Source organism: Panthera leo, chromosome D4, assembly GCF_018350215.1.
Source record: "Panthera leo isolate Ple1 chromosome D4, P.leo_Ple1_pat1.1, whole genome shotgun sequence".
Taxonomy (NCBI): domain Eukaryota; kingdom Metazoa; phylum Chordata; class Mammalia; order Carnivora; family Felidae; genus Panthera; species Panthera leo.
The window spans coordinates 79,884,643-79,897,798 of NC_056691.1; the positions used below are offsets into that span (position 1 = coordinate 79,884,643).

Here is a 13,156-nt window from a genome sequence, read left to right on the forward strand (position 1 = left end):
AAAAAATTTTTTTCTCAAAGTTGATCTTTTTGTTTAAATGCTTTCATCCAATATTGGGATGTTAGACATGGGGATGTAATCCACTATTCAAAAAAGCTGAAAAGCAGCTCCTCTTCTTGAAGAAGTCTGGACATGTTATCATATGCACTCACATTTTGTTCAGACCATGCACACATATGTCCCCACTTTACTTCGGAAAATCAAAGCTTAGGTAGATTGTTGGTTTGGAAAGAATATTCTAGGTGGTTCCATGAAAGTGATATATTAAAAGGAAAGAAAATAGCTTTATCTGTAAAATAATGCAGTAAAGAAAACCAAACATCCATAACCATATGTAAAAGACAACATTTACAGCTTTTAAGTCTTCCTGGTTTGCACCGATTCCAGTAGGCAAAGAGATATCCATCACTGCATGGGAAGATCCCGATGATGATTCTTCTTTGCTGGGCTTGTAGCTAAAACAAATTAGAGATTAGGAAATGCAATAAATACGTGGACAAGATTCTTCAAGAAAAGGTCTTATTTCTTAGTAGGCTTTAATTTTTAATTTGGGCCTCCACTTCCTTGCCTCTCTACAATACATGCATTGCAATCTCTAAATTTTAGAGTTGCAAGAGACTTTTGAGTCATCTATTCTAACTCTTGCTCACTTGGCAAATACTTTAAATGGACCACCATTCTGGAGCTGGAAAACATCATAGAAGTCATTCAGTCCAAGCTCTTTAATTAACTAGTTGAGGAAACTGAGGATGAGAGTAAGGTACTTGTTCAAGGTCACATGACTAGTTCACCCCAGAGCTGCATAAACCTCTTGATTTCTATTCTAGTTCTTTTTTTCTAACAGAGCACATTTGAAAAAGAAAATTAGTTCTATATTGGAAAAAGACTCAATAAACATGTTTAGGAAAAGACTGGAAGGAAATACCTAAAATGTTAGCAGCTACTTTCTCTGGATGGTGAGATTATAAGTGATGATCTCTTTTTCTTACCCATGCTTTTCTGTGTTTTCTAAATTTTCCATAATAGATAATTTATTCTTTAAAAAAATTTTTAATGTGTATTCATTTTTAAGAGAGAGAGAGAGAGAAAGAGAGAGCGCACAAGCATGGGAGGGGCAGAGAGAGGGAGACACAGAATCTGAAGCAGGCTCCAGGCTCTGAGCTGTCAGCATAGAGCCTGATGCGTGGCTCGAACCCATAAACCACGAGATCATGACCTGAGCTGAAGTCAGGTGCTTAACCAACTGAGCCACTCAGGTGCCCCAATAGATAATTTATTTTAAAAAAGTGTTTGAGGACTATCCTTTGCTAGGAATTGTGTTTGGGAGGAAGCTAAGGAAAAAGGCAAAGGGGGTAAAATGGGAGATTTAGTGTTTAAGTTTTTTTTGTTTTTCTGATAAGAGAGAGAAAAAAAAACCACTGAACTGGGGAATCAGGAAACTTGGGATTCACCCAGTTCTGCTGAGACATTTCCACAAATTGTTCTCCCTTTCTAGAGCTCATTTTCTTATTTGTAAAATAAACTGTGAAGAAGAATGAACTTGTGTGTTAGTTTTATATTTATAATTCCAAGGCTTCGTTTTGAGTGGCAGAGGTTGATGCTACCATTAAGCAGAATTAGAAGATTTAAAAGGGGCAAGTTGGCAGGTCCGGGACTGGGGCCCAGGGACAGGGGCAGAGTGTGGTTCTGCAAAGGTTGAGTTTCAGGTCCCAGCTTCACCTCAAGATGCTTGACAGGTAGCCAGACTTTTGAGAGTGGAGCTTAAAGATCAATCAGGATTAAAGGAAGAAACGGGGGAGACAGTGTCGTAGGGGGGCAGATAAAGTGATCTCACCTGAAGGACTGAGTTTTAATTAAATGGGAGGCTTTATTTGAGATAGAGGTGGCAAGGGATCTCTTTCCCCCAATTGCACCTAATCAGGGCAGACCCCCTTAGATGTCTTGCATGTAATAGTTACCGTAAAAGATATTATAAAATCTCTGGTTACAGAAATTTAACCCCATTCTTCACCAAATTAACAATTAACAACAGACTGTAAGACAACGTGGAACTGTAAAGTGATATCTGGACATCTCTCCGTAACAGGGCGGGTGAGTATCACCAGAAGCAGAGACCCCTTGCTCACAGATGCAAATCCTCTGTCAACAGAATGGAAAAGGGCCTCCTGAATGGAGAATGTCTATGAAAAGTTGCTGGAGCCTTGATGACTGGTTGCCATGGTGACTGTTTCAACCATGGAACAGAAACCTTCCTTTCAAGAAGCCCCTTGCCTGCTGCCAAAGACAGCAATCTCCCCCAAAGGCATTTTGTTCAGAGAGGAGAGAAGAGAAATCCTTTTTTTCTTCTCTTATGGATACAACAGAGAGGTTATAAGAAGCTAAATACAGGAAAGAGACCCCCTGAATACAGAAACTGTATGCTGGTGTGGTTTTTTGTTTTTGTTTTTGTTTTGTTTTGTTTTTTGTTTTTAATCAGGAGAGAGAATATTGGATGGGCAGAGAATTTTTCACAGAAATAAGTACTACACAGTCACTTTTGGACTTTATCCAACCACACTTCAGCTTTACAGAGCCAAAGCATATTCCACCTGGCTTTTTTGAACATTCTGTTCCAAATTTGTAAAAGTCAAAAAATAGAAAATTCAATATTACATCTCCATTTGCCTTCTTTTGTATGTTAGCAATCTGGAATTAGGCCTCCTGTCAATGAATTCAAATGAATGAGTTTGGTTTTTTTTTTAAGTTTAAATTTTTGAAAGTGAGAGAGAAAGCATGAGCAGGGGAGAGGGACAGAGAGAGAGAGGGAGAGAGAGAGTCCCAAGCAGGCTCCACGGTATCAGTGCAGAGCCTGATGTGGGGCTTGAACCCACAAACTGTGAGATCACGACCTGAGCTGAAATCAAGAGTCGGAAGCTTAACGGACTGAGCCACGCAGGTGCCCCTCTCATGAATGAGGGTTTGATAAGAGCCTTTGTAGGTATTGCACAGCTGTGGAACATAAGAATTGGAAAACACCTGGGGATGAGATAGTTCGGTATCCTTGTCCTACAGAAGAGGCCCAGAGAAGTGAGCTGGTTTGCTACAGGTCACATGAGGACTTTGCAGCAGAGGCTACCCCCCAGGTGGCCTCCTCCACTATCAGAGAGCCCTCCTTTGCGCCCACTATAGGGTCCCACGCCGTGACTCTGGCTTTGCCCTGAACAAGTTTGCTCACCTCTCCCTGTGACAAGTATTGTGAATATAAAGACAACTCCCCCAGAAGAGAGGTACCCAAGAGCAGAAATGGCAGTTAGGAGGAAGGGAAAGGGGAACCTTCTTCGCAGAAAGACATGAGGGAATGAGGAAGGATGTCTGAGAGGGAACAGAGGGCAGAGACTGGACAGGGATGGAAGGAGATATCGTGAGCAGACTGGCCAGTGAGGGAATCCTGAAGAGAGAGAGATTGGGCAAGCATTGGCAATGGCTGGGAAGGAGGCAGTGGGAAGCAGTGTGCTGTTCCTTGAGGTCAGTGGGTTCAGGTTATACTGATTGGAGGAGGTGGCTCAGATCCTGGACTGGGTGTCAGGGTCTGCGGCTTGAGGCCCTGGCTTTGCCACCAACTCTGTGACAACTTGGTGGGTTACCTCACCTCTTTGTGTCTCTTTATTTCTAAACTTTTTTTTAAGTTAATTTATTTATTTGGAGAGAAAGAGAGAGAGCATGAGCAGGGGAGGGGCAGAGAGAGAGAGAGAGAGAGAGAGAGAGAGAGAATCCCAAGCAGGCCCAGCACTGTCAGTGCAGAGCCTGATGCAGGGCTCAAACTCACAAACTGTGAGATCATGACCTGAGTCGAAACCAAGACTCGGAGGCTTAACAGACAGAGCCACCCAGGCGCCCCTCTTTATTTCTAAAATAAGGGATTACAATATCATCCCTAAAATCCTTTTCATCTCAAATCTATGACACAACTCGATGGAATTTCTGAGTTATCCATACTGAGTGCTTTGACATCACATGTGATGATCAGTAAAATCAGCAGAGTACCAACCACAGAAATCAGCTATTGAGAATATGAAGAATAAGGAAACAGAGCCCAACAGGAAGTGCTGAGGGGTAATGAAAGGAAGAAGGCAGAAGCCTGCGCTCGAACATGGCTTTGCCACTGACTGATTCACTCTATGTGAGCACTAAGATACGTACACATAGAATAATGGCCCCTGAAGACGTCCACGTCCTAATTCCCTGAACCTGTGAATACGTTACCTTATGCAGCAAAAGGGACTTGCAGATGTGATTAATTTAAGGGTCTTGCAATCAAGAGATTATTCTGGATTATCTGGGGGGGTGCTCAGTGTAATCACTAGGGTCTTTATAAGGGAAAGAAGCAGGGGAGATGGTGGCCTCCAGCATCTGGAAGAGGCAAGGAAGTGGATTCTCCCCTAGAGCCTCTAGGAGGAAGGCAGCCCATTGATTTCAGGCAGGACTTCTGACCTCCAGAATTGTAAGAGAATAAATCTGGGCTTTGTAACCATTAAGTGTCTGGTAAATTGTTACCAAGGAGCAACAGGAAACTGATACAGTGGCCAGTTCGGGGCTCTGGAGTTAGCCTGCAGAGGGCTGGTGGCTCTCGACACTGGCTGCCATCAGGATAACCTCTGGGGGTGAGGCTAGAGTTTTGGATAGTTCTAAAAGCTCTCCAGCTGACTTCCATGTGCAGCCTGAGTTGAGAACCACTGGCTGATAATGGCTAGGGAATTTTCTGGGGGAATGGGATCTAAGTAAGAGAGTAGAAGCTGCTTATAAGAAAATCTTTTGCTTTTTCTTTTCCTCATCCTTCTATCTCCTCTCTACCTTTCTGGAAGACAGAAAAAATAGATATTATAGTGTTTGAATTAGAAGAAGGCCAAATGTGGGAGGGAAAACTATGAGCAAAAATGAAGCTGTTCTACAAAGTAGCTAAGAATACCCATTATGGGGGCACCTGGGTGGCTCAGTCGGTTAAGCGGCCAACTTCGGCTCAGGTCATGATTCGTGGTCCGTGAGTTCGAGCCCCGCGTCGGGCTCTATGCTGACAGCTCAGAGCCTGGAGCCTGTTTCAGATTCTGTGTCTCCCTCTCTCTGACCCTCCCCCGTTCATGCTCTGTCTCTCTCTGTCTCAAAAATAAATAAATGTTGAAAAAAAAATTTTTTAAAAGAATACCCATTATGTTCTGCATTTTAACAAGCGCACAATTTTGCATCTTCCGGCCATCTTAAAACTCCAAAAGATGTAAAGAGATAATACCACGGCACAAGTGAGGCCCTGAGTCTGTGCTCCCCTCTGTGGAAACAGGCTTACCTGGCACATGCTACTATGCGTTTGTAATCTGAGTCGCTGTAGCGTCTGTAGCTGGAAGCTGCGCATAAAAAAACAAGCAAACAAAAAATGAGAGTAAACCATTCTTAGCTGTTTTGTGCCCTGTTGCAACAGAATAATCAACGAAAAGGTCCCTGAACACATTTAAACATGATTTTTGACTTGGAAGCTGGCGCTGCTGGTGATTTTAATGGCAATTCATGGCTGCTGACAATACCAATAGCTGTAACAGTTCCCTGCTCTCAAAGAAGTTACGATTTAAGGAAGGAGTTATTGAAGGTAACGTGTTTGCAGAAGGTTGGAGGGAGAAAGGGCCGATGCTTGGATTCACTGGTGGCCGGAAAGTTTCCTGTAGGAACAGGCCTTTGAGCCACAAATGGAAGCTATCAAGGCAGAGGAGAGCATGTATCCTGACCCCAGAGCCAAGGTTAGAGGGGTACCTCAGGGTGCAAGGGGGCTTGCTTTTGGAGTGGAGGAGAGAACCAACCCACCAGGAGAGGGATGTGAAGGCCACAGGTAGAAAAAAAAAAGGCACACAATTACAGTGTGTATCATTCTGTTTTACCTTCTATGTCTTGGGCTTCAATTTTCAAATGAAAGCTGCAGATTTCCTCAGAAGTACTGGTTTTCTGAACCACGGTTGTTACCTACGTTGGGACGTGTGAACAATAGTCTATTTAAAACAGGACAGGGCAGCCACTCTGGAAAACAGTGTAGAGGTTCCTCCAAAAATTAAAAAGAGAACTACCCTATGCCCCAGCAATTGCACTACTAGGAATTGATCCAAAGGGTACAGGAGTGCTGATTCAAAGGGGCATATGCACCCCAATGTTTATAGAAGCACTATCAACAATAGCCAAAGTACGGAAAGGGCCCAAATGTCTATCAACTGATAAAGAAGATGTGGTATGTATGTATGTATATATACATACACACACACACACACAAATATATATAATGGAATACTACTTGGTGATGAAAAAGAATGAAATCTTGCCATTTGCAACAACATAGATGGAACTGGAGGATATTATGCTAAGTGAAATAAGTCAGAGAAAGACATATATCACATGACTTCACTCATATGTGGAATTTGAGAAACTTAACAGATGACCATGGGGGAAGGGAAGGAAAAATAAGATAAAAACAGAGAGGGAGGCAAACCATAAGAGAGACTCTTAAATACAGAGAACAAACTGAGGGTTGATGGCGATGGGCTAAACGGGTGATGGGCATTAAGGAGGACACTTGTGTCGTATGTAAGTGATGGATCACTGGGTTCTACTCCTGAAGCCAAGACTACACTGTATGTTAACTAACTTAAGAATAAAAAACAAAAAACAGGACAGTGGGGAAGGCATCATGGCTGTACTGTTGCTGCAGGTGAAATGCCCAAAGTATTGACTCCACAATCCAGTACAAATGGGGTGTAGCAAAGACTCATTTCCCAACAGCTGGACTTTCAGCGAACTCTATAATTTGAAACATACCTGAGAAGCCCAAGTAGGCAAAAAAAAAAAAAAAAATGACATCTAGCCAGGCAGAATCTTGCCAAATCCCATGTGGTCAAATCTGAGTACTTTACTGTATAGAAAAGTTCCTAAGCCTCTTGTCCTGGAACCTGTATACTCTAGTTTCATGCAAAACACTTCAAGGCCAGGAAGTATGGTTTTCTCCTAACCCCCATGCCACCATAGTAAATGACAAATTACAGGTGTGCAGGGAAGGACAGAGGTGCTGCCAGAAGTAGATATACTGAGAACAACTACAAGTGACAGAGAAAATGCACAGTCTGTCTCCCCCACCAACCCAACCATGCAATCTCATAAAGTCTTAGACGGAATGGACATGCCAAAGATAAGAGTGTAACTGAAATCATCAGTAGAGTGTTAACTGATGCTTAGAATATGTAGTTCATCTTAGCCATTCGGCAGTCAGTCACACGTTTCTCTAAGCTGTTTGTGTATGTGCATGCAGTCTACAGTTAAAATAATAGAAACTTAAGTCCTTACATATATTCATCAATCTGCAATGATGCTGGAGAATTGCGATGTGACTATGTTACTAACCATAGAAAGCAGGGATATGTATGTGTGTATAATCACATACATGCATCATATGCACATACAACTACAGAACCGTAAAATTATATATATATGTATAATTATATATATATATAATTTCCACAAATACAAAGACTATATACGTACAAGGATTAACGTAGCCATCTGCAAAAAGAAATTGTGAGGACCGCTACTGAGACAGCTAAAAAGAACGAGTAAATGAATCCTACTTTAGTCCTGGTTGCCCAAGCCTAGATCTCTGTAACTTTGTGGCAAAGTCCCTAACTTTCTTTCATGTTACTTAGGACAAGCAGACATATGGTTGAAATCGGCTCTCAATGAAATACTTACGTGCACCGTAGCCACGCCATTGCTATACCCAGTACTGACGACGAGGTCATCATTGAGGGGCACCTGGAAAGGTGGATGAGAAACTGTGCTTTGTTTTCTTCTTCAATAGGGAGGGAGGACAGAACAATGAAAAGTAGCCTGACACCTGCCAGCTTCCTCTCTCTGGGCTTCTGTGAGATTCAGTGGATAAGACAGTGGAGATCCTGTGCACACAGACGCTAGAAGTGCTGGAAATTCCTTTTCCCTTGTCCGTATGAATACCACGTCTTGAGCTCTCCTGAGCAAGCCCGCAAAACCAACACAGCAGAAGCCACTTTGGGTTATGTTTTCATTTATATATGGTTATGATAGAACTGGATCTTCATCTCCTTTTGCCAACGGAATAAATCCCTTTCAGTGCCTCAGGAGGAGGCTCATCTCCTCCACTTCCACTGGTCTTTTATTCAAACCCCGTTGCCCCATCCGGCACCTCACTTAAGCCTGCCAGATCCTTAGGTGCTGACACTCTTCTTCCGTCCTTCCAGGAGGAGAGCGAAGGTCAGGACTGGGTTAAGAAAGCCTCCCCTCCGGAGAAGCTCTGTTGTACAAATGCTCCCTGATGTGTGGAAGGCGTGGGAGAGGCCATCCTGAGCAAGAGGCCCAAAGAGTAGGTTTCTTGCTCGCTCCAAGGCTGCGGGCTGCCCCTTCCCTCACTTAGCACACTAGTGCAAAGGGGATCCGGTGTGCATGAAGAGTTGTCAGCCCTTCCTCTAGATTTTAGTAAATGTAGATAACAAGGCCAATTCTCTTGTTCTCCCTGATGGAAGATAGCAGCATTTACTGAAAAGCCAGTGCATCAAGATGCTGCATGAGGAATGGGTTCTATGAACTTGAGTGACAGATAGGTTTGGGAAATGAATACTGTTGCCCTGCCCCCGTCCCCATGTCCCTCCATTGCCCATTCTTCCCCAGGGTCACCACAATTACTCATATACATATGAAGGGTGGGGTAGGAATCCTCTATGAACAAACTTGATTAACTTCATTTAAACTAGAGTGTCCCACACTAACTTGACCACCAAACCTTTGTTAGGTAATGCATTTCAGGAAATGCTGGCATAGAGATATTCCAGACTAGATACTCATAGCCTGAGTTTTATACAAAGACAGCGTCATGGGCTGAGTTTTAGTTATTTAAAAATGGCAAGAGGCCCTTACAGCATTAGCCCTGTAGAGAAGAATTGACTGCGGTTACATCTCTGGTGGGCCTACCTTGCCGCTCAGGTCAAGAGCTCCTCATGAGATCTTACACCATTGGCTTGGAATGTGAACCTCTGGTGAAGTCTACACGCTCCCAGAGAAAGGAGACACATTGCCAACCCTGGGGGCCATAAGCACACGTGCCTGCAGAGGCCCAGGCACCAAGCAAGGGCACACAAAGAGCGCACACACACACACACACACACACACACACACACACACACACACACACATATCACGTGACTGCCAGAAACTGGGACCGGCTGAAGAGTGCTTGCTGTGGCCAACACCCTGTTGCCTGATCGTCCGGTTTTTTAAGAGTTTGGAGGCAGATTTTTATTTGAGGTCTCTGGACTTTCAAGTGTTGGAATATTTCTATATCTCTGTCTATATATCCGTATCCATACCTATCTTTTTCTTTTATCTGTGGGCCAATTGTTTTTAATTTTCGCGTTCAATTTTATTTCTCATGCCTACTTACTTCTCCCAACCATGGATTTGTAGAGCATGTAGACAGTTAAAAACTATTTCCAGTCATCTGTGTATTTAAATATGACCTAAAAGAATCTGAAATGTGGTAATTAGAAAAATATATGTTAGCAGCCGTTTACTAGCAGCTACTCTTATCGACACAGAAACTAGTTCTTCCAACGTGTCCTTTACTTTGGGAAATTTTCACAGGCCATTGAGGTTTTCATAAAAAAAAAAAAATTCAGCAGGGGTACATGGGGTAAGCTGTCAGGGGACCCAAAGGCCAATCCCTCAGTTTGGCCATACTTTGTGTGTATGACGGGCCCACATGGAACCACGTGGATGTCCACACGTGTCTTCCCTCTCACTCTACCACTGCACCTTTGTGCATACTGTTCTCTCTGACTAGAATGTTTTCCCCCTTTTCTTCACCTTGCTAACTCATCCTGATTCTCCCAGATTTAACCTGCGCATCTGGACGCACTTGACAAATTCCTACCTCTCACCTTGGGTCAGGAGGCCCTGCTCTGTCCTTCCATGTCCCTACCAAGGCTCTTATTTTTTTACTGTCTGTTAAAACAGCAGTCTCCCCGAGTACCCAGTTTCTTCATACACTTTGCTTTTGAATTCCCAGTGCCCTGGGACATAGCAGGTACTCAATGTATTTTTAAGTAGTAAATAGATACATTTGTAAAGTAAGAGGGGAACACATGACTTCAAAGGGCCCACCCACTTATAAAATTTTATAAAAAGTCCTTAATTTACCTCTATTGGCCTCCCAAGGAAATTCGTCTCTGTCATCTTATAACGGTGGAGGTCACCTTTATGCTTGTAAGAGACATTGATGTCCATGTTCAAGTGGAGTTGTTTTATCAGGAGTGAATATTCCGTCAGGCCCTCGATGGCATTAATCGTATCCTGTCAGCAATCAGCAAGGCACAAAAACAGGTTTAGCTCATTTATATCTTCCCTGTATTTACAAATCCGCTTTCTTATGAGAGAGTGAGGATGCACTGACCAGTGGGGAAACTCCAACTGACTGAGTGAAACTGGTGAAGGGCTCCTAGGTGGAGGTCTCTCCCTCCCCAGTAGGGATGCTGCTGTTGGCAGGGAGAGGAAGGAGGTGTGGCCTCAGTTCCAGGCTCTCCAGGTGTCCTGGGTGCATGACCTCAGGCCAGTCACTCTTTGCAGAATGCCTCCTAATCCTTGCATGACTGTCTCCTTTTTATCCTTAAGTCTCACCTCAGATAACTCCACAGTGAGGCCATAAATACGTTCTCCCTCTCTATTATTCCGTTTTCATTTTCTGCTTCTACCACTGTAATGTAAGATTTCTTGGCATCCATTACATTTAGTAGCTACTGAACAAGTATTTGTTGAAGGAATGAATGGGTGAACTTTATTTTTCTAGGTCTCCTCTTCCTCATGTGCAAGATTGGGAAATGTGACTGACTAGATCAGAGGCGTCAAACACGTGGCTACCCCGTCTGCCTGTGACATGGCATGATAATCAATGGGACACTCTTCCCTGCTAAGCCTACACTTGTCTCCAAGATGAAATTCATTTGCCTCCTCAGATTACATAATCACTAAAGTAACCTTAAAGGACCCCTCTAGCTCTAAATTTTATAAACACATAGAAACACATTCTACGATCATCCAAACATTCAAGGAACAGAGAAGATGCTAACGTTTGAGCTCATCTTTGAAACCAGAGCATATTATACAACTACATAATAACTATAAAACATACATACATAAATGAGTTTACACTGGTAGCTAGGCAAACCGTAAGAGTCAGTATTTCTCTCACTTTTTACTCATTTTGGGGGGGAGGGAATCTCAGTACTTTGGTCCACACGGTGGCCTCTGTTCATTACATAGGATGTGATGGAATCACTGATAACCTTACTAGCCCTTCGTGATCATTAAGAATCATAGAGGAAGTACTGGATTTAGAGTCAGGAGATGTGAGTTTTGATTTTGGCTGTGCCACTAACTCCATGAACGAACCTCTTGGGGCTGACTTCCTCTGCTGTAGGAGAAGGGTGTCACTGCAGATAATCTCCAAGGGTCTTTTGACTCTAGTCATTTATTCAGATCTTGGCGGGAGGACGAAAGCATGGGCGACAGAATGAATGTGGCACATGTCATGCAGGAGGAGGGCAAATGTCTTCAGGAGGGTAAAACCAGACAGAGAAATGTTACCTGGGTTGAATAAAAGCCGCCTCCGTACCTCTGCTCTTCAGATAGCCATCTGATGATTGGGTTAACGTAATTTATGTCTTTCAAGCTCAGACTGGTGAGTAAAGCGTAGGCAGTGGTTTCTACCACGTGTGCTGTACTGGGGTTAGGTGTGGATGTGCTTTCCTGTTGAAGATCGTCTTTCCAGAAGCGATAAATGACTGGATCGCCTGAACATCAGCAAATCACATTCATTAATGTGATTAAAAATGTGAATTTGAGGGGCGCCTGGTGGCTCAGTTAGTTAAGTGTCTGACTCTTGATTTTAGCTCAGGTCATGATCTCACAGTTTGTGAGACTGAGCCCCATGTTGGGCTCTGTGCTGACAGTGCGGAGCCTGCTTGGGATTCTTTCTCTCCCTCTCTCTCTGCCCCTCCCCTGCTCATGCTTGTGCTCTCTTGCTCTCTCTCCCTCTCTCAAAATAAATAAATAAATTAAAAAAATACATGTGAATTTGATATACTTCTAGCAGGTTTCTAGACATTTTTACTGGTAGTGGCCTTCTGATTTCTAGAAGTTTCTTATTCTTTTGTAAGAAGAACTTCTTCAAGGTGACCAGTACATAATAAGATCTCTTAATACAGTGCTCTTTGTCTTTACTCAAAAAGGTCATCATGCAAAGCCCGCATGTACTGGGGAGAAGCAGTACTGTAAAGGGAGAAGTGTAACCAACTGGTAACCAGTACACCCAGGTTCTAATCTCTGCTCTACTAGGAAATGACCATGTCATTTTGGAAGAATTCTGTTTTGTTCTGTGGGACTCATTTTCTAATACCTAAAGTGTACGTAGTACTTATTTCCTTGTAGTGAAACTCAGATGAGATACCAGATGTAACTTTTTATCAACCAGAGAGCACCATACACATAGAAAGCTTTATTGTGATTATTGATGCGGTGAGATAGATTGGAGAACTTTTCTCCCTGACAGAAAAAAAATCTACAACCTAGAAATTGAGATCACACCCAAAATCTTAGTTCATTCTTTTTTAATCTCCTCAAGTTTAAAGCACTAAAGATAATTTCATATATGTAGCACTTTTCATAAATTAGGTTCTAAATTATATTTGTTATTGCTGTAGTAATTTAAACTGTCACTTTAAGTCCTTTTTTTGTGCAAATTATATTTTAAAAAACAGTGAGGCATATTTGGAAATTATTTTTGAAGATTAGTCAAAATTTTGATGTATCTGTTTACAATTCATAATTACATTATTTACATGACTTTGGGTAATGCTTCCCCTCCCTCTCAGAGACTCAGATTTGCTGTATTCAGAATAAAAGATTTGGTTTTTAAAGATATTTGCAGCTCAAACATTATTTGAATTATTAAGATCTCTTCTAGCTCTTCAATTCTATGATTTTATGATCCCTGTCTTACAAGACCCAAGACATTTCTTTTGTGTTATTTTAAAAGCACTGTACAAGTGGTTTCGAGGTGTATTTTATGATTCAG

At 42.5% G+C, this 13,156-nt stretch overlaps 1 protein-coding gene across 1 annotated transcript in view; it reads right to left on the minus strand.

The window, feature by feature from the left end:
• Window positions 1–13,156, minus strand: part of C5 (complement C5) — an 85,617-nt gene that overhangs the window by 11,307 nt on the left and 61,154 nt on the right. The window contains exons 29-34 of the mRNA XM_042912455.1: window positions 11,668–11,873; window positions 10,225–10,377; window positions 7,750–7,812; window positions 5,901–5,982; window positions 5,318–5,375; window positions 353–455 (exon numbers count right to left, since the gene is read on the minus strand). Coding sequence (XP_042768389.1) covers window positions 353–455; window positions 5,318–5,375; window positions 5,901–5,982; window positions 7,750–7,812; window positions 10,225–10,377; window positions 11,668–11,873 — 665 coding nt within the window. The remainder of the gene's footprint in view (window positions 1–352; window positions 456–5,317; window positions 5,376–5,900; window positions 5,983–7,749; window positions 7,813–10,224; window positions 10,378–11,667; window positions 11,874–13,156) is intronic.